Raw genomic sequence first — 23,005 nt, forward strand, 5'->3', positions numbered from 1 at the left:
CACTGTGGGAGAGGGTGAAAAGAGTGCAGGTCTTCCACAGATCCAACATGGTTCAACCTGGGAGTAGGGCTGGGTGTGAGGCTTTTGGATATGGCTGAAACTTTTGTGGGGCTGAGGATTTCGTTGGGGAGGTTAACAACAGTGTTTTGGGATTGTTCCATTCTGGATTTTGTGGAAAGTTGGTAGGAGGTTTTGGAGGATGCGGTTGGTTGGAAAGGTCAGCTAGGCGGGATCTGGGTGCTATGGGAAGTTGATGAGGAGGAACAATGTGGGTTGGATGGGAATTGGATAGCGGGGCGCCAAGGCGGGAGTAGGATGTCAGCAGGCTGTATAACTTCTGGAGACAGCGTTTAGAATATTCTTCTAGATGTTGGAGTGACAGAATTTCAGTTTGGGTGATGAGGTGTAGGTAGTGAGGATTGCATAGTAACAGTATTTTGCAGAGGGAGTGGAGATGGTTCAGGGATGCCTACCTTTTTTTATGTATGTATGTATTGGCAACACAGCACTTCTGCCTTTCAGTGAGGCGTCTCCTTTATCTCTAAATAATCTGTAATTCAGTACTTAAGTAATAATTGTTGTTTCTTTGTAATGTCTGATGGTCATTTTCCATTTGGTCCATGAATGTTTGAAAATAGATTAATATTTTGCACTGTGCTGTCAGGATAAAAATGTGAGTCAGATAGGTATTCATATCCAGTGTTTTTCCTTATTCAGGCAGTGCTCTTCTCATTGTCTTGCAACATTCATTAGGCTGTGATCTTTTCACTGTTTTCATTACATCCATGTCTTTGGAACAGCTCTTTTGCAGTTAACAAGATAACTTTGATGCACTTTAAAAGACATAAGGCAATGTTAAGTAGTAGTTTCGATTCACTCTATGTGTCGTGTGGATTGGTCATCTGAACAATTCGAATTTTAGTCTACCTGCAGATGTGACATGTGAATAAGAAATGGTGTTCTTGAATATAAGTGCATTGCATGCAGCACTGTGTTATGTGGTTGTGATACTAGTTCAAGATTTTGCTTTGCTTTTTCAGGAGAAACAGATATCTTATGGAAATTTGACTCGCCACATATCTTGCATCAGTGGGTTACGACAGCTGATAGTGATCACAAAGAAGGGTATAGTAAATGTGATTTGAACATCAGTGCTGATGGGACAGCAGTCTTCTCAGGTTCTCTCAGTTGTGAAGTACCAAAAGATGGTCGAATAAAGAAGTCTGGATATTGCAATATGAAATCAGTGCGCCCACAGGTAATAAAATGACTTTCTCTAGAATCCTATCAGAAAGCAAATTCACTTGAGAAAACTATAAAATTTTGAGCCTGAATTGGTGGTCAGACTTAATTTCAGGGGCTAAAATATTTAGTACTACCGTTAGAGGCATATAAAAGTAGACAACAGTATCGTAACTCGTGAAACTATTAGTTCCCTCCATGGGGACGAGAGGGCGCTGGTTTGGAGAAGTTTAAAAAGGAAGACCCCCACCATTTCCCCCCATCTTCAAGAAGAGAAGTAATAGTTCTGAAAACTGGGATACTGTCATCTAGTTATACGTGTTTATGGACTGTACTAATTTTTTGCTTTGTTAAAGGTAAGTACTGTTCAAAAATTCTGTCTCATAATTTTCAAAAATCCCACACTTATTTCCATATTAGGTGTCATTTGATTATGGCACATCCTTGGGTATGATTTGGAAGAATATCATCTCAAGTGTATGTGAAGAATGCTTTAATTCTGCTCATTTGAAACCAATGTATGTTTATATACCAACCGAAATTTTGTGTGACAATTGTAACATTTCTTTGGATGAAATATTGATTAAATATCAACATTTGTGGATATTGTACTGAACAGTAATCAGATGCTTATTGAGAATTGACCGAAAAACGTCCAGGGAGCAATCTGATTCTGCAATTCATATATCAGTTTGTTATTGTTGTTTTCTGTCTGAAGATTAATTTGGTGCAGTTCTCCAAGCTAGTCTATTATGTGCAAGCCTCTTCATCTCTGCATAATTGCTGCAGCCTATATCCATTTGAACCTGCTTACTTTAGTCAAGCCTTGGTCTTCCTCTACAGTTCCACACACTTGCTTCCATTACCAAACCTACTGCTCCTTGATGGCTCAGAATGTGACCTATCAATTGATCCCTTTTTTTTAGTTAAGTAGTAACATAAATTTATTTTATTTGTAGTTCAGTTCATTGTCTCCTAATTGGTGAGTCAATCTATCCATCCTGATCTTCAGCATTCTTCTATAGCAACACATTTCAAAAGGTTACATTTGCTACTTTCTGAACTGCTTATTGTCCACATTTCACTTCTGTAGAAGGCTGTGCTCTAGACATTCGATGTTAACAAATTTCTATTTTTCTGAAATGCTTTTCTTGTTATTGCCATCCACATGTTATATCCTTTCAGCATCAGTCATCATCTATTATTTTTCTACCCAAATAGCATAACTCATCTACTAGTTTCAGTGTCTCGTCTCCTAATCTAATTCATGCAGCATTTAATTCAGCTACTTTGTATTACTCTTGTTTTACGTCTGATGATTATTCATCTCATAATCTCTTTTTCAAGACACTGCCTGTTCCATTCAGTGATCTTAAGACGTCCTTTGCTGTCTATAATGGAATTACATTGTCATTGGCAAGTCTCAGAAGTTTTATTTTCCTTCTGCTTGTGCTTTAATCCCTTCCAGACTTCTCGTTGGTTTACTTTATGTACAGATTGAACAACATCAGGGATGGTCTACAACACTGTCTCCCTCCATTCTCAGCCACTGCTTCCCTTTCATTCTCTTTGGCTCTAATCACTGCACTCTAGATTTGGTAGAAGTTGTAGATAACCTTTTGCTTCACGAATTTTACCTTTGCTACCTTCAGAATTTCAAAGAACGTATTTCAGTCAACAATGTCGAAACCTTTCTCTAACTCTACAAATGCTATAAACATTTCCTTATCCTATCTTCTAAGATAAGTCGTAGGGTGAGTTTCGCCTCCGAACTACCTGCATTTCTTGGAATGTAAACTCATTTTCCCCAAATTTGGCTCCATTCAGTTTTCCATTCTTCTGTATACAGTTCGTGTCAGTATTGTGCAACCATGACATAATAAATTGATGGTTCAGTAATACATTTGTCAGCACCTGCCTTCTTTGGAGTTAGAATTCTTACATTCTTCTTGAAGTCTGATGCTCTTTCATGTGTCTCATATACTTACATACTAAGTCTTTCAGTGTTCTGTCAAATTCTTCCTACAGTATCTATATCTTCCATCATCTCATCTACTTCCTTTTCCCTTTCTGTAATGTTGACTTACTAATTTGTTTCCTTTATGTAGCCCTTCTGTATATTCCTTCCATCTTCCTGCCTTCCCTTCTTTGCTTAGTACTATCTTGCCATCTTCTCTTTAATTACGTGCCTGAGTAAGCCTTATACAACGGAGGTGCGGCAGGTTCCACAGAAGTTGCCTTCTAATGACTGTTCCACCTCAACAACTGTGCATCTTATCAGCGCGTAGGACACCTTGAGACTGAGAGGTTTTTTATGGAGGGTTTTACCATCCTCGCAGTCCGGGTAGTCAAACCAAGATCCCCATTCCCTGCGACACAACATTCCACTGTCGCACCATACAGTAGTTGTTGAAACAAAACCAGAGCTTACGGTAACAGGAGGCTGGTGGTGCTTACCAATCCCCAGCTCAGGAACCCCAAGGATCCAAGGCCATACTCAGCAAACGAATGCTGAGCCCCTGAGGGCCTATTGTCTTTTGGAAGCTATTTGTGTGATACTCTTTTGGAGATTTTCAGACAAGAAATGTATATTCCACCAATGTACATGCTAATTTGTCACAATATAAGACAAGAAAAGTGGTATACTCTGTGTTTTATTTAAAAATTAGTACATCAGCAACTCTGACTGCTGGGACTTTCTGAAGCAACAATCTCCGAGGATATCAAAGTTGAGTATCTCATCATATGGAGCAGCTAAGTTATTATGTGAACTTTCCTTAACTTTTCTAGTTTTCACTCGTCTTTGTACTTGTGAATGATGCAGGCCCAAACTATTAAGTTGCTGTGCTGGTATGACTGTGAATTCACTATTATAACTGTCCTGTTATAGATAGAACTATAGAAACTGTATATTTTATTCTCACTCAGTGTCAGTGGCAATTAAAATGCTTCCCACCTCTCACACATTTATGGGTAGAATTTTAGAATCCGGGTGTCTAAATAAAAGAGTTGATAGGAAAACAAAATGGCGAATCAGGATTGACTAGATGAGAAATCCAACACTGCTGAAGCAGGGATGAGTATGGCAAAAGATAGATACTCTGTCTGAGTTTGTTTCCCTAGCTGCTCATGGGATTGAGATGGAACCTTCAAAATCATCTCCTCCTCCTCCCAGTGGGAAAGTTGTACTGCCTGGGAGTATTCACACCTAAACTCCCTTAACTCTAGCAAGGGTGTAGTCACATGCCGTGACATTATGGATATCGACATAGCCGAACTTAAACAGGAATGGGCATTACCGGAGATAGCTGACGTGGAGCAGAGGATGCATAGGAATAATGGAGAAATTGAGAAGACCCCTACCTTCATTGTGACCTTTAATTCTCTGGTGTTGCTGGACCACATCATGGCTGGTTTCCTCCAACTTAGGGTTAGGCCTTATGTACCTAACCCTATGCGGTGCTACAAATGACTGAATTTTGGTCACACAGCGCTGAGTTGCCAGGGTGAAGCGACCTGTGGGAAATGTGGAAAGGCAGCCCATGAAGCTGGGATTGACTGTCCACCTCCAGCAGTCTGTGTTAACTGCTCTGGGAGCCACCCAGTCTGGGCCGAGACTGCCCTGTTTTTGCAAAGTAATGAAAAATTCAGGAATTAAAAGTCACCAAGTAGATCCCCTATGCTGAAGCCAAAAAGGAATATAAGGGGTTGAAACCTCCCGTATTTACCACTTTTTATGTGTATGTTCCTATGGTCAACACCTCGGCGCAGACATTGTCCAGTGTTCAACCATCCACCACCAGTACCTGTGCTTCCATGTGTACATGCCAAGGCAAAATGACTAAGGAGAAAGCAATCCAAGCAGCTGCCACAGAAAAGACCAGCAACAATTCCGTAGTGAGTTTCAAGAGGCAGAGTGCCTCTCAACATCCCATTTCCCCCTCATCTGTGAAGTGGCAGGGTGCAGGGAAAGGTTCACAATGTTCAGGTTAAATCTGTCCCAAGTGCTCGCACAAACAGCTTCTGAAAGACAATAAGCCCTCAGGGGCTCAGCTTTTGTTTGCCGAGTATGGGCATTATAGGAGATAGTGGACGTAGAGCAGAGGATGCATAGGAATAATGGAGAAATTGAGAAGACCGATACCTTCGTTGTGACCATTAATTCTCTGGTGTTGCTGCACCACATCATGGCTGGTTTCCTCTGACTTTTTAGACCTTATGTACCTACGTCCATAGTTGTTAATATAAATTGGTGCAAAGATAGTGGTAAATTAAAACCACAGTGGTGAAATGGCTCCCATCCTACAATGGAACTTGCAGAGGTTCAGAATGCATGTGGAGGAACGCCGTCTCTTATCTCAGGGTAGACCACTGTGTCTGTGCTCCAGGAGACTCATTTCCATGTCGTACACCCCTGAGATACGACACTATGTACTCTACAAAAAGGACAACATGAGTGGAGAGAGAACTAGAGGAGGCATAGGTATTTTTGTCAGTACCGACTTCCACTCCTCGCCTCTCTCACTTACAATGACTTTACAAGCAGTTGCTGTATCAGTGCACAGGTGTCATACATTGACAATATTTCGCTTTACTTGCCCCCACATGATGCATTTGATGAAGAGGCCCTAACTGACACTATTACACAGCTCCCCCACCCCTTCATCCTGTGTGGTGATTTTAATGCACACAATGTTCTTTGGGGCTCTGGAACTATCTGCCCCAGATGTAGAGCAATTGAGAGGCTTCTAGTGTCATCATACGCCTACTTGCTAAAAGCGGTACCGAGCACTCACTTCTGCACAGCAACTGGGTTGTTCTCTGCCATTGATCTCTCGCTTTGCTCTCAACCTCTTGCTCACACTGCTCAATGGGAAGTGGTTGATGACTTGCACGAAAGTGATCACTTCCCGATCAGGATTCACCTGCCAGATTGGGTGGAACCTGAAAGGAAACTACCGTGATGGGTGCTTGGTAGAGCCGACTGGACACTTTGTAGCCAGTTGGCCCAGTTCAAATGTGGTGCGAATGTCAAGGCATGGGTGGCTCATATACCAAAATGATCCCCCATGCTGCTGCAACATCCATTCCACAATCCATGGGACAACAGAAGAGGCAGTCTGTCACTTCGTGGAGTGCCGAATGCCATCTGCTATCAGGACCAGGCATGCGGCTCTGCGTAGGTTCAAGTGTCGGTCAACTGCAGAGAATCTTGCATCCTTTTGGGTGGCGAGTGCAAAGTGTCACCGAACTATTCAGGAGAGGAAGAAGAGGTTGTGGCAATAGTTCCTGAGCAGCATTAATCATTCAACCAAGAGTTCCGTTTTGTGAGAGACCATCAGGAGAATTTCTGGGAGAGGATGCAGGTGCCCCACGGCTGCTGTAATGAGGAACAGCACTCTCCAAACCAATCTGTGAGATATTGCCCAGAATATGGCAGCGTATTTTGCCACAGTTATTGCAACAGATAGTCAGGATCCAGGTTTCCTGTGCCATAGAGTGATTGTTGAGAGGTGTAGTTTGGACTTCCAATCCACTTCTGATGGAGATTACAACTGCTCACTTTCCATGTGGGAGCTGGATTCTGCATTGTCTGTGGCTCTTGACACATCTGCTGGTCACGACAGGATCCATTACAGTATGGTGCAGCACCTCACAAGGTGAAACAAAGATATCCTCCTCGCACTTTTTAATGCCATTTGGGTGTCAGAACACTTCCCCGACTTGTGGCAATTTTAATTCCTCTTTTAAAACCTGGGAAGGACTGTACATGCTCAAGTAGTTATCATAGCATTGCCCTCGCTAGCTGCGTGGGGAAGACTTGGAGCAGATGGTCAACCACTGCCTTACCGGGATCATAGAATCCAGGCAATTCCTTAGTCAATTTCAGTGTGGATTCAGGAGGTATCACTCCACCTTTGATAACCTCGCTCTCCTGGAGGCGGCTATACAACAGGTTTTCCTATGCCGGCATCACCTTCTGGGTATATTTTTTTACACCGAGAAGGCCTACAATATTATTTGGAGGCATCTTATCCTGGAGCAGTTTTACGAATGGAGTTTTTGTGGTTGTCTTCCTATTTTTATTCAGTCCTTCCTCTCGCCTTGATATTTTAGATACTGAGTTGGTGATGTCCTGTCTGATCACTTTGAGCAGAAGAAAAGTGACCCTCAATGTAGCATTTTAAGTGTGACTGTCTTTGCCATAGCTATTAATAGCATTACACCCATATTGAAAAGTCCTGTCCAGTGTTCTTTGTTTGTGGATGATTTCTCTATGTTTTTCTCTTTCTCAAGCCTCACACGTCAGTTGCAACAAACTCTTCAATGTTTGGATGAATGGGCGCAGAAGAGTGATTTTAAGTTTCCCAACGAGAAGTCTGTGTGCTCTTTTTAACCATTCTCGTTCCATTTTAAACTTTCCTTAGTTGAGGATAAGGGACACTGTCCTTACTTTTAAAGACACAGTGAGGTTTCTGGGCCTCATATTTGGCTCTAAGCTTACATGGTTACCACTTCTTAAGGACCTGAAGAAACGGTCACTTAAGGCTTTAAGTATTTTAAAATGTCTTAGCCAGAGTACATGGGGAGCAGACAGGTCTTGTCTGCTCTGCTTTTACAGGGCATTTGTGTGATCTTGGCTTGATTATGGGTGCAAGGTGTGTGGGTCTGTGAGACTCTTATTTAAAAATGTTAGATGTGGTGCACCATGAAGGGATTTGGTTGGCCACTGGGGTGTTAAGAACAAGCCCCATACCAAGCCTCTGTGCAGAGGCTGGTGAACTGCCACTTCACGTCCGGCGACAGCTACTTACAGTACGCCAAGCATATAAAACACTGTCCACACCCCCACACACCTGCCAACCATACTGTTGCTCAGCCTCCACTGGAAAGACTTTTTCGTAACCAGCAACAGGCAACAAGGCCCTGTGGGATTCGTGCACAGAATTGCCTTCTAGAGATGTGTGTGGCCAGTCTTCATGTTTTATATTATGGTGGGAGCAGATTTCCACCTTGGCTTCTCCAAAGGCCGAGACTTATTTTAGACTTGACGAATTTTAAGAAAGACCGTACATCAGATTTTACATTTCGATCTCTGTTTTTTAACATTGTTGATGTGCATCATAGTTTCACAGTAGTGTACACTGATGGCTCCAAACAAGGGAATTCCCTTGTCTGCCCTGTTGTGTTCCCCAGCCATGTCACCAGTATTTGCCTTACTGACGAGTACACTGATTTCTCAACGGAGCTCTACACGATCCTTTAGGCACTGGAGCAGATGCATCGTATTTGGGGCATATTGTTCCTATTTGCTCCAATTATCTTAGTGCCTTACAATTATTGCCCAGCTAAGGAGTTGGTCTGGCTGATATATGACCAACTGTACTTGCTACAAGGGCAGGGTAAGCAGGTGTAATTGTGCTGGGTGCCAGGTCATGTAGGGATATGGGCAAATGAACAGGCGGATTGGGCTGCCAAGGAGGTCTGCAGAGGACAGGATGTGGCACTGTGTCCTATTCCCTTGCAGACTGTCACTTCTGCACTACACAGCAAGTGCATGCAGGTTGTGGGATGAGGAATGGCTGGTGGTGGAGTCAACACCCCCAACTGTGGCGTTTCTCCTTCCAGTTGCTCAGGCTAGATGAAGTGACCCTCATGTGTCTTAGAATTGGGCGCTGCCCTCTCACGCATAGCTTTTTACTACGGCAAGAGGATCCCCCGTTTTGCGAAGCTTGTGGTGTGCACATCTCTATCCACCATGTTTTAACGGAGTGCATTTTATATTGTGATGCAGAAGCAAATATTGGTGGGGATCTGCCCTCTATTTTAGCTGATGATGAGGCGAGTGTGAATAAGGTTTTAAAGTTTTGTGATGTGTCTGGACTCTGGCGTAAACTTTTAGGTTGGGCGTTTTAGTGTGTTGCAGAGTGACTGGCTTCTCCTTTTTTATTCTTGTGGTCAGCCAACCATGTCCATCTGCTATATTGTTTTAGCTCCTTATACCACTTCCTTCCTGTGTCATTAATGTTTTACTACTGACGCAATACTTCGTTCCATGGTTCTGTGTGGGTATGCACAGTTTCCCAACTTTTGTTACCTGTGTTTTACGTGCTGTTTTATCTTCTTGTTTTGTGTATTTTACTGACGCTCTTCTTAATCTGTTTTTAGCGGGCGCTAAAGATCTTGCTTTTGTGCGCCCATACAAACATGTCCATGTCTTGAAAGACAATTATGCAGACTCACTGTCTGACTCTCTCTCTTACTGCCTCTTGTTGCTCATGTGCCACTTCCTCTCATATAAAACTAAACAATTGAGTACATTGTTAAATGTAAGATTTACAAAATAAGAATTAAAAGTCGTCAGAAGATAGAAAGTTACTTACATCAAAAAATGGGCCACACATTGCCTTACATGTTCTGATATTCACTTTGGAAAAGTCTGCTTAATTTCTTATACCATTTCAATAAATTTTACAGTACAAAATGTAATTACATTTTAGTTAATTATAAACACAGCACTTTGAATAACATATTGTTAACAGTATTTTTGGTTTGCTTGCATGTGGAGCTATCATTTTAAATAATCATAATGAGTAAATATCGTAGCTTTTCAGGAATAGGAGAAAATAAATTTTCAAGGTTATGTGGTGCAGCATGGCTGCACATTTCATATCATGAAATTTCTAAGTTGGATTATTAGCAAAAGGCTTATTCCCCATAGTTGTTAATATAAATCGGTTAGCAAATTAATGTGAAATATAATCTGAGATACTAAACTCATTTGTGCTAATTTCGTAAAGGGCAGTTTACTACTGTAACTGGGTATAGACATAACAATATAAAGTCCAGAAAGTTAAAAATTCGTGATAAAATGACCTCTTCAGAGAATATTGACACGAGGAAGGAATTTCAGATAGGGATGGGAGAGTAGTTCCATTTCAATATCCCCCGAAGAGGTTTCCCTGACGTAAGGTTAGTGAAATGCTCTTCTACAATCCTGAAGGTGGAATACAATTTGGAAAAGGATTACAAGCCAGTACCCAGAGGTAAACTATCTAATGTGGATGTAAATACCAAAAATAGTGAGATACAGGTGGTGTGAAGCACAAAAACATTAAGTCATTAAATTATATAACAAAAATCATTGGTAATACATGTAACACCCAAAACATATGAAATTATGAAGGTATAGCATTAATAGTGTGTAATACTTCAGATACAAACAATTTGAAATATAAAAATTAAAGTGGTATGAGGCATCAGTTACAACAAAGCATCCTAAATACATATATGAGATACTCCCAAGGTGTGAATCGAAACCAGTTCAAAAACATATAACATAGGATTCCTTTCTAAGTAATACAAGATACATTTTTACATTCATCTTGAAATTTCATTTTTCCATGTAAGTTGTTTCTTCTGGTGGGATCTCCACCCTCTACAGTCCAATGTGGCACTTCGGGTAACATTGTCTTTTCAGTACTTGAAACCACACACTGTATTAGTTTCCATCCTAATGGATGACATCACATAAAATAAACAAAAATATTACCTTGTGTTATATGAGTACAGACTCAATGTATATATGATTGATCATCTTCTGTCTGCATCACAGGATACATAGCATCGTAGCGTCATCTTGAAGTTTCTGACAAATTATATATTTTTAAAAGAAAAGCTGTATCTCGTACTAGTAAACTTAACTTTGAATTTTAAATTTTCTATATAGTACTTAGAATCCAGTAAGTTTATATATATTATGGTATAAAAAATGAGAGTTACTTGACCTAATCTTGGCCAGTGTGTCATTCAATTAGCATTTAATTAACCAGTTACTTAGTTAAACAGAAAAATCATGACAGAAGGTATTCACAAAATAAATGAACTTAAAGTTCTAACACTTAGTCTAAATGTGTCTTGAAAAATCAGATAAATACATACAGTTCAAAGATAATCAAGTTGCAGATTTGCTTTCTGGACCATTCCCGAAATCTAAAGTTGAAGTCAACATATGATACATGAGAAGGATTTCAGTGACAGAAACCGAGCGAGGTGGCGCAGTGGTTAGACACTGGACTCGCATTCGGAAGGACGACGGTTCAATCCCGCGTCCGGCCATCCTGATTTAGGTTTTCCGTGATTTCCCTAAATCATTCCAGGCAAATGCCGGGATGGTTCCTCTGAAAGGGCACGGCCGACTTCCTTCCCCATCCTTCCCTAATCCGATGAGACCGATGACCACGCTGTCTGGTCTCCTTCCCCAAACCAACCAACCAACCAATCAGTGACAGAAACATATGCATAAGGAAAAGAGCTGAACCGGTTGGGTGATCATCACATGGATGACATAGTAAAAATGATAGAGGAAAAACTTACTGCATGTTATGAATACAGAAAAACAGAAGACTGACTCCCCATATATTTCCCTGAATATCACCCCCCACGTCAAAGAAGGTGATACCCAGATATAGGTGTGGCCACTGATACCCAGATATAGATGTTGCCAGCAACAAACAGTGGCTTAAAAACAAATTGGAATAGTAAGGTGTGGAATGTAAGATAGACGTAGTAATATCATATGAAGTTAAAACAAACTAACCCTAACGTGCTACTGAAAATTGAAAACAAACTTAAATAGTCTTTGTTTACACAAGAAGAAAACCGAAATTCTAGACATCAAAAAATGGTAAAATGGCGCATGCGTTTCCAGACCACTATCACAATTATAATACACAGCATAAGATATAACCGTAGAAGTCAAAATTATGAAACAAGATACCAGGAATCAAGCAGGACAGAAGAATATACATATGCATACGGAACAATCATTCCAGATATCATCATCAGTTCATTTGAAGAATGTCACATCTAATATCACCTCAAAATTCCATCTCCCTAAATCGTATTTCTGCTGTACAGGATAGGATTAGTGAACAAACAACCAAAGTTCATCATCGACACACAATATGTTTGAAATTTCAAAGGCTTCCCGCACCAAAGCTAGAAACAAGAAGAAATTCAAATAAGACAAGAAAACTAGAAAGAGCCAAGTACATGTAAGTGTCCAATCCAATAGAATTAAATATAATATCTAATTAAGGTAGTTGTATTTATAAAGAATGTCAGTAAAGAATGAAATGTAATGCAAGTAGATAAATTATCTGTTGTCACACCTGGACAGAACAGAAGGATGTAATTTAGGTAAATCATTCGTTGTTACACTAGGACAAAACAGAAATCAAATAAGTAATTATTTGTTTTCACAGAAGGACAAAACAGGAAGCTGCAAAGCTTAAAGGCCAAATCAGAGAACACACTATCAAACATTCAGCAGAGTGATGGAGTCATTCATAGAAACAAAACCATTAACTTCATATCCTCATCATAAGACTTCAATAGAATGACTTCAGCAGAATGACTTCAATTGAATGATTTCAATAAGAATCCCATTAAATACTTCATGGAGTCAGACCGCAAAACACAGTTGTACCACGAATCTAGAGAATAATACATGTGCTGCATTACCTCCTCCTAAAAGCATCACCCAATAAGTGTAAGGTATAAGACATTATGTATGAAAGTGTAACAGGTGTGTAATGACTGACAATATAACATCATAATAGTCACTCAAAAGCATTGTATTCATGTACGTGAAAAGCATAAAGGCATATTAGTGGAAACACATAATAAGCATGTGTCATAAGCATTATCAAAGGATAAGTATCATAAGTATTATATTTAAAAACAAAGATGATGTGACTTACCAAACGAAAGCGCTGGCACGTCGATAGACACACAAACAAACGCAAACATACACACAAAATACAAGCTTTCGCAACAAACTGTTGCCTCATCAGGAAAGAGGAAAGGACTATTAATGCATAAGTATTATATTCATGTATATGGATATAGTCCCAATGGTTGAGTAACAAGTATAAGGTAAGCTTAATTATTGAATCCTCCACAGTTCTACTGACAATCCATAATATCCAGCATCATAAGGAACGATTTGTGTAATCTCACGTATAAGGAATGTGTAAAACTGTACAAGCAAATACCACATTAGCAGGGGACCTTGAGTTTGCCACATGCATGATGCACAAAGAGTGAACATCTCATATAGTGATGAAATCTCACAGTCACTATATAAATAAATGAGTAATCAACTCAAATATCACTTCACTGTTCTCCAATTAACAAATTTCAATCTTTCAGTGCACATATCACTCAGTTCAGTAAGGCAAATGTGTAGATTTGTGTGAGAAGAATGTGCTATGATGCACAAAGAGTGTACATCCCCCTGAGGATGCAAGTTATTTCTTTACAACAACCAAAGCGTTATTGTATTGGCTAGTAGTCCTTTCAGTAATCATATGCAACTCTCTCTCTCTCCACAACCTGTCTTTTACAAATAGGAACTGAATGGTTTTATAAAGAAGGGCTGGAGGTCTTTAAGTCTGAACTTAAATGCATATTTCTTAACTCTACCTTGTTTCTCAGTAAATAGATTTTTCTAGAATCTCAACACTTCTTCCAGTTCTGACTTCCCATCTCCAGTAAGTTGTCAGCTTCTTTCATCTTGTCAGTAACAAGTTTATCAAAACCCCTATCAGTTGTATGATTACTTGACAGATAATCATCATCTATGTAGCCTCTTTCTACCCCAATGTCAAAACAATATATTTAATTACCAGGTGTGTCACAAGCTTTTAAGTGTAATCTAGTACCACCCGAAAAATGTGTGTTGGCGTTAGAAAAATTTACTCAGATCTTTACGCAGTTTTTTTTTTCAATATCCAATCCATGCCTAGCAATATCTCCCATTGAGATCTCTGACCACCAAGCATCCTTGCTCAAAAACTGCATTTTCAACATGTAATGTGATTAAAGCCTGTTTGTTTCCAATTTTACTAAACTTATCTGTAGGACCTTTAATCCCAACACCCGTTATGGGAAATTCAGTGTACTCAGAACTCTGCTTAACTCTATCCCTGAAGTTTTTAGAAATAATAGAAATTGCGCTACCTGTGTCAATCAAACAATAACCACGCCAGTCTCCAACTGTGATTTTGATGTATGGACTACCACATAAATCCTGCTGTTTGTTAATATTAGTTTCTCTAAGCAAATAACTCTCTATATCTTCAAAATATAAATCTTTCTGCAAATGGTTCTCATTATCATTAGATAGCTACATAGGACAAAGTGGTACCTGTGTGCTTGCGTCATGAATAACTTCTAGTGCTTGAGTGGACTTACAGATTGGACTTGAATAGGTGTACTCATTAGTGCTGCAAGTAAAAACTGCCTGAAAATGATCAGAAAACTGACTGTCTGAGCTGAAATTTGACTCGTCCTCACCAACATCTCTGAAATGTTCAATAATCCTTGTATTTACCTCACAATATTGTGTTCTATGTTCTGGCATTCGCACAAAATATCACTAATGTCGATTGGAACGAGTTGACTCTCCTGATCCTTACCACCGGTCAGGTTCATGATCAATTACTTCAGCATAAACCATACTGTCCAGCTCTTCTATATTAAGTGTATCAGCTTCAGCTTCAACTGCTAAATCATTAGTGCTGACACCATTCATTAGTGCTCACACCATTCACCTGGGTGTCACACACTTTCACTACTACTGACCCAGCATAAGCCTCCCCATCCTCATCACAGTTAGTCACTAAAGTCTCCTGCTCACAGGGTACATTAAAATATCAATACCAAAGAAATCACTGTGAACATCTACATCTTCCACAGAACATCCAGAGTTAAACAGTTTTATTAAACTCCTTCAAGTTCATAAAGTTACACAGTACATTTCTTACCACTGTACATCTCTTTAATTATAATATCTCAAAACTTACTTTCAAAATTATTTGCTTTAACGGGATGGTCACATACACACTCATAATCACACTCCTCTTGATCTGAATTTTTCACTGCCTGGTCATGAAATTATTTACCTCCTCCACCTGACAAACACCAAGTGAAGGTATGTAAAAAGTTTTCCTGGTTCTGGTTACTATGATTTCTGTTCTGAATATTACCATTACCATTCCTGTTACTATTATTACAGTTACTACTGTTATTATAAGTATTATGTTTACTTTTGTTACAATTTTGTCTATTTTGCTGATTATTACAGTCGACACAGTTGAATAACGAATAGTGAGTAAAAGACATTTAGAGCCAGTAACTATATTTGCACTTCCAGGTAAAATACATTGAACACAACAGCCAAGGAATATTGTATTAAACACATAAAACTCAGAGTGTACAATAGCACCTTAGAGGTCTGCTATATTTCACATGATGCACTTTGCTGCCATCTCACATGAAATATATTGTTCACACAGTTCCAGCACACCCCTTTAACATATATTTTGTGGTTTGCCTTCACAAGATACAGCAAATAAACCCACTATCTTTTCAGTCTTCTCTTTGTCCAAGGGTTTTGTCAGAAGGTCAGCCAACATGTCTTCTGTGCGCAGGTAGTCAACGTCGATGTTCTGTTGCTCTATCTGGTCACAAATAAAATGGTGCCTTATATCAATATGTTTTGTCCTAGCACTAGTGACATCAGTTTTAGCTAGGTCAATAGTTCCTTTATTGCCACAGAAGATCATTGTAAGTTCCACGATGAAATTGGGTTCTATTTCACATATTAGTGTTCTTAGCCACAATGCTTCCTGTGTGGTGTAAGATACAACCATATACTTGGTCTCTATGATACTCAATGTAACAGTTTTTTGCTTTTGACAGCACCATCAAATGAAGGCCCCACCCCCCCTCCCGTGAATTTAAAGCAGCAGCCAGTAGGAGAGTGCCTATCTCCCAATTCACTCCCCCAGTGTGCATCACTGTAGCCTTCTAGTTTTGCATTACCTTCTCTACGGTATCTTAAATTGTGGTTTGAAGTTCCTCTTAGATACTGGAATATCCTTTCCAATGGATTTCCTTTGGGTCTTTGCAAAATCTGCTCACTGTGTTGGTGGTGAAAGCAATATCAGGTCGTGACATTTGAGACAAATATAACAGACTCGCTACTGCTTCTAAATATGGAACATTTTTATCACATTCCACAACTGTCTCATTTATATTTAACTTCACTCCTACTTCCATTGGAGTAGTTATGGGTTTACAATCACTCATGCTAAATTTCTTTAAGTTTTTTTCTGTATATGATGATTGATTTGTGCTCAGATCTTGTCTCTCTTCATCCTTAGTGATCTGCATACCTAAATAACATTTAACTTTTTCCAAATCATGCACCTTAGACTTGGTTTGAAGCTGTTTGTTAAACATACTCAATTGGCTTTCGTTTTCAGTCAGGATAAAAAAAGTCATCCACCCATATTGCCATTATTATTATTATTATTATTATTATTATTATTATTATTATTCCTTCTCTTCCCCCTTTAAAGTATATACAGGGCTCTGCCTTAAAGTGCTTTGTATTCACATTCATTAGAATTTTATGTAGACATCGATTCCAGCAATGCCCACTCCATTTAAGTCCATAAATACTTTTTCGCAAATGCCAAATCTTTTCCCTTTCCAGTCTGGTTTTCATGACTTATCTTGGTGAAATGAAATATGTCTTCTCCTCCAATTTCCCATTTAAATGTGCTGCTCTTGCATCCATATGATGAATTGTTAAATTTCGTTTTGCTGCCAAGGCTAAAAGATATCTCAATGAGGCATACTTGACTACAGGTGAAAAAGTTTCTTTGTAATCTACCCCTTTTTTTCCAGATACCCTTTTATTACAAGTCATGCTTTATATCTCGGTGATGAATTTTCGGGCTCTTCGAAGTGAATATCCATGGTTTCTTATCTGATGGCGTATATACCCATTCAAAGGTTTCGTTCTGAGATAAACATTCCAATTCCCTCTCCATTGCTTCTTTCCATTTTTGATAGTTCGGGCCACACATTGCTTCTTCTGCTGTTGCTGGCTCATTATTAAAAGATTGGGCTGCATACATCTCAAAATCCGGATATTGTTTTGGTTTTGGTATGCGAGAAGAGCGCCTTACATTGTTCTCTTCATTTTATTCGTCCTCAAACTCATGGTCATCATAAATAGTCTCCATTTGCCTTTGACTGTCATCTTCCTGTTCTTCATTTTCTCCTTCTTCACATAATGTTTCATTCTTGGAACTAGGTGCAATTAATTTAGTGGTCTTGCCCTCTTCAGAGTCCTTTCTATTTTCAAAGAATACTACATATCTGCTTGTAACTATCCTTTTATTCAATGGATCCATTAATCAGTAGCCCTTTGAATTCTCACAATAGCATACAAAAATATACTATTTAGCTTTTGGGTCCCATTTTCCTCTCAGCTGTTTTGGAATGTGCACCATTACATCACGCTCAAAAGCCCTTTATTGCTTAGGTCAGGTTTCCTTCCTACCTATATCTCATAGGAGGATCTATTCCGTTATGCTTTTGTAGGTGATCTATTGTTCAAATCTACAGCTGTTAATATCACCTCTGCCCAAAAATCTTTTGATAATCCAGCATCTGTTGTCATGCTCCTGTTGTCATGCCCCTTTCTTTTCTGACAATGGTCCTATTAGCCCTCTCAGCAACCCCATTTTGAGGTGGGCTGCACTTTATGGTAGTTTGATGCCTGATTCCCATTTTTGCCAGAAGTGTCTTCAATTTCTGGTTAATGTATTCTCTCCCATTATCAGACCTGATGACCTTAATCTTCTTTCCCATCCACCTTTCAACCGTATGATATTCCTCAAAAGTGTCACTTTGTCTTTGGAACTTAGAAAATAAACATGAGTACATCATGAATAATCATCAGTAAACATAAGAAAATAATAACTCCCACCTATGGATTTGTGCTCCATTGGGCCACATACGTTTGTATGGATTAACTGTAAGACCTCTGCAGATTTACTTTTACTAGTCTTAAAAGGTAGCCTCACTTGTTTTCCTTCCATGCATATCTCACAAGGGTCCTTGGATACACTATAATTCTGTATTCCCTTTACCATATCCCTTGTTAAAGACATACTCTTTCTATTTAGTTGTCCAAGTCAGCGGTGCCATAAAAAACCTTCCACTGAGTTCACTGAATGACTAACACTTCTATGTTTACTGTCAATGGTATCTAACTTAAAAATACCCCTTTCGTTACTTGCTGCAGTTCTCACTTCACCATTTTCATTCATTACTCTTGCTCTGTGCATGTCAAAAGTGACTGTATTTCTCTTCTTCACAATTTCCCCTACAGACAGTACGTTAGTCACAACATTTTTTACATAATGATCATCATATGTCATAACCATATCGGGTTCACGGTTTACACTTACATGTAGGTCTAGTTTCCCAGCCAAATGATATTGGAGCTTGCTGCCATCAGTAGTAGATATTCCCATATGAGTCTTATCTTTAACATCATAAAGAAGAGGTTTGTGTTTAACAATATGCGTGGATGCACCTGAGTCTAAAATCCATTCCAGTTGTCAGTTACCCACATCTCTAAAAGAATAAAAACATGAGAGTGCCTTACCTTTATTATTGGTCCCTCTCTCTGGACTATCAGCAACATAGCCTCTTTTGCTGCGTGTCTGACCTTGAGTTTACTTTTTCTCTGCATGGAGATGCAATATGCGCCTTTTTCTGACATCTATAGCACCTCACTGTTTTCTTCATTTTGTTTTTTGAATAAAGAGCAGATGCAGTTTCCTTATCAAATACATGACAGCTTGAAGTACTCTTTACATCCTGTACGATTTTCATTTTAACACTATTGTCCGTGATTGGTATACCTGAGCTTTCCAGCCCCATAATCATAGGCGCATACCTTTTGGGCAGTCCTGCCAACAGTGGTGTCCCTATCCATTCATCAGTGATGTCAAACCCAATGTTTCTCAGTCGGTTGAACGCGGCTATTATTTTGTTGATGTGTTCGTCTACGCTCTTGCATTTGTCCAGCTGAGTAGTATCCTGAGTAATAATCCTACTTTCCTTGTAAGACCTCCATCCTCAAATGAACTTCATAATTTGTCCCAGACTCCTTTCGTTGTTGCAGCTTTTTCAACGTGAAAACATAATTCACTGAGTCAGCCAGTAATATTAACTTTGATTTTGATTTCCTATCCTTACTTGAATAAGTCTGACCTGTGGGTTTCATTGTCCTGTCCACCACATCCCATAGGTCATCCAAATGTAAATAAGCTTCTACTGCAAATTTCCACGTTGCATAGTTTTCGTGACTCCTAAGTCTTTCAATCTGCAGAATTTGTGCCACACTTGTTTTAACAGTATCTTTGATTGTTCTTAATGTAAAGAATAATACAAAAGAGTTGTGTTCGTCTTGCAAGGATTACTTGTACTTCACGCAAGGGCACTACTTGGAACTTTTCCAATACTTTCTCGCTGCTATATTATGGATATACTTATTCCAGATGCAGCACTGGGGCTGTAACCTATTAGAGTTGACACAGTTGAATGAGTAATAATGAGTAAAAGACATTTAGCGCCATTAACTATATTTGCACTTCGTGGTAAAATACATTCAACGCAGTGAAAACAGTGAACCAGTGGTGGAAAATAACCACAAAAACAGTCGTATTGATATTGTTAAATGTGATTTGCAAACCAAAAAAAGTGTTATTTATGAGTCTTTCAGGTCCCCTTCATGAAGGTTTACACAATAAGTATTCCATATTTGCAAAAGTTAAACCTGGAACTACATTAAATGCTGTAGTGAAGAATTTATCAGAAACAAACAATCTGAAAAAAGATGACCACGTTGTAGTCGTTGGTGGCGCCAATGATATTTACAAAAATGAGAGCAAGTCAGCACTCACAATGTACAGGAAGTTATTGCCAAAACTGGACAACACAAATGTTACCCTAATAAACCTACCAGTGCAACATGATTTCCCGCAGTGGTCGTGTGTTAATTCAGAAATTAAGCACAACTAAAACTAAATCATGTGCACTTGCTAGACATAAGCAAACCGAAACATGAAGAAAATACCAGGCACAGACTTCACTTAAACAGAAATGGAAAGCTCAGGTTAGTGAACCAGATAATGGAACATTGCCAGGAGCTGCATAAAACCACAGACCCAATCATCTTAGATTATAATCAACAAGTTGTTTTTGGCTCAATTTCAAGCAACATGATTTTACTGAACTAAACCCCTTGGATTGGAAAGAACCCTGTTCACATTCCAAAGAAACTGACTTGGAAGTGAGTAAATTGTCATTACAGTGCAGTGTTAACGACTTGTGTAATAATTGGATTCAGAATACCATGTCACAAAGTGTTGTAAAGTATCATGCATCTAAATGTGCAGTATCTTAGGCATAAACTCAATTTGCTGCAAGTATTTGTGGATGTGAATTCACCAAACCTGTTAGCAATTACAGAACATGGACTAAAAGACAATGAAATTGAGTATTACAAATTAGGTGGTTATGTGTTAGCAGATAGTTACTGCAAGCAACAACACAAAGGGGGTTGGGTGGCAATATTTGTAAATGAACATCTTCCATTTAAGAAAATCTCATTTGTTGAACAATACTGCAAAGAAGGAACAATTGAAATGGCTGTTATTGTGGTCCAAAAATAACAGATCTATTAAACTCATATAGTCTCACAAATATATTGAACTCTGACACTACAATAACAGAGTCAAGCTCCAGTACGACAGATTATGTAATAGTCAACAAAAATGTAAAAGACAGTGTTAACTTTCAAAGTGTTGATTTCCGTTACTCAGATCGCTACTGTCAGGAATATTTAAGGTTTGTTGTACCAACAGCAACTAAGATAATTGAGAAGAAGCGGATCCTGAATAGCACCAACATCAGTGCCTTCAAAATTAAGTTAGCAGAGGAGAAATATATATGATCTTGACTGTTTATATAAGGAAACAAAGCTACATATATTTCAGAAAAGTACAATCAAGCGAAAAAACTTTTAAGACAGACCTTTTCCACTTGAGGAAACAGATAAATAATGATGCAATAGTGTGTTCAGCCAGCATAGGTAAGGCATCCTGGAGACTAATCAGTAAACATTGTAAAGCCACCAGCAAGGGACAGAGTGAACCAGTTAGCATTAGACATGAGGGCCATCTAGTGAAAGATCCAAATGAAGAATGTAATTCATTCAATAAGCATTTTCTCTCTCCTTTTGACCAACCAGCCCCCATTATAGATCTACAGGCTGGCACACCAAATGATGTCACGGATGATATAGAGCTCGGATTTATGAAGGTGAATCAACAGGAAATATTTAACACAATACAAAAGCTAAAGAAAAAGCAGTCAGCTGGATGGGATGGTATCTCAAGTGTGGTGTTAAGGAAATGTGCCAGTGAAATAAATAAACTCCTTACCTATTTTATCAACTATAGTATTAATGTAAACATGTACCCAAATGCCTTAAAAATAAGTGTAATTCAATATTTAACACAAAAAAATAGCTAAAGAACAAGCATTCAGCTGAATGGGAAGGTATCTCAAATGTTGTGTTAAGGAAATGTACCAATGAAATAACTAAACCCCTTACCTATCTTATCAACTATAGTATTAATGTAAACATATACCCAAATGCCTTAAAAAATAAGTGTAATTCAGCCAATCCATAAGAAGGGAAGTAAAGTAGTAGTTTCAAATTATAGACCGATTCACTAATCCCTAACTTCAGTAAAATATTTGAAACAGTTATCGTATCACAACTCACAACATTTTTCTCAAGACACAAAATGCTTACCGAGTCGCAGCATGGTTTTAGAAAAGACCTAAGCACAGCCACTGCTGTTACCGGTTTCTTCCATGAAGTATATAGAAAGGGGTCTGGACTTAGCCGGAATATTCCTTGACCTGAGCAAAGCTTTTGACTCGGTAAACCATGAGCTTCTCTTTAAAAAACTGCGAGCATACAATATCAGTGTTGCATCAGTGAAACTTCTATCTACCTATCTGGTGAATCGGAAGCAGTGTACCAAACTTATAAATCAAATTGACAATAAGATCTTAACTTTTAAATCCACAAGTGAAAAAGTGACATATGGAGTCCCTCAAGGCTCAATTCTTGGGCCTTTCCTCTTTTTAGCATATATTAATGATGATGTACTCCCCGTCAACTCGCACATTGTAAATTGTGCTGATGACACCTCAGTGTTATTTCATGGTAAAGATTGTGAGGAACTGAAATTTTCAGCAAGTAACGGGGTACTAGAATTAAGTTCATATTTTCATGCACAAGGATTAAAGGTTGATGTAAATAAATCCCATATGCTAATATTTACAACTGGCAGCTCGCACCACTCTTGCATAAATGTGGTATGCAGCATAGGGGTCCATCTGGACTCAAACCTCCTGTGGATTAGCCACATTAATGCTGTATGTCAAAAAGTCAGCAATGGGCTGAATATTCTTAGCCAACTGCCCAAAATGGTGCCCACCCACATGCTTAAAACTGTGTATTATGGGGCAGTCTCTCCCCATCTTAGCTACTGTATAGAAATATGAGGTCGCGCTGCAGACATTCACCTTAACAGAGTACTATTGCTACAATACATCGACTAGGCTGTAAGGACTCTTGCCGTGATGTTTTCAGACAACACAAGTACTTCACCATATACTCTTTGTATCTTTATAAATTAATTACTTTTTTTGCCTCACAGAAAACCGAAGCAACTAAATGTAGTGATATACATGACCACAACACCAGATCCAAAGAGAATTACTACCAACAAAGAATAAGATTAAAAAT

General features: G+C 38.9%; 1 protein-coding gene across 1 annotated transcript in view; it reads left to right on the forward strand.

The window, feature by feature from the left end:
* LOC124601039 (complex I intermediate-associated protein 30, mitochondrial) overlaps positions 1-23,005 on the forward strand; it is a 48,043-nt gene that overhangs the window by 16,124 nt on the left and 8,914 nt on the right. Inside the window, exon 2 of the mRNA XM_047136212.1 lies at positions 1,041-1,258. Within this exon, the coding sequence (XP_046992168.1) occupies positions 1,041-1,258 (218 nt within the window). The remainder of the gene's footprint in view (positions 1-1,040; positions 1,259-23,005) is intronic.

The sequence above is a fragment of the Schistocerca americana genome, chromosome 1 (genome assembly GCF_021461395.2).
Source record: "Schistocerca americana isolate TAMUIC-IGC-003095 chromosome 1, iqSchAmer2.1, whole genome shotgun sequence".
In the NCBI taxonomy this organism is placed as follows: domain Eukaryota; kingdom Metazoa; phylum Arthropoda; class Insecta; order Orthoptera; family Acrididae; genus Schistocerca; species Schistocerca americana.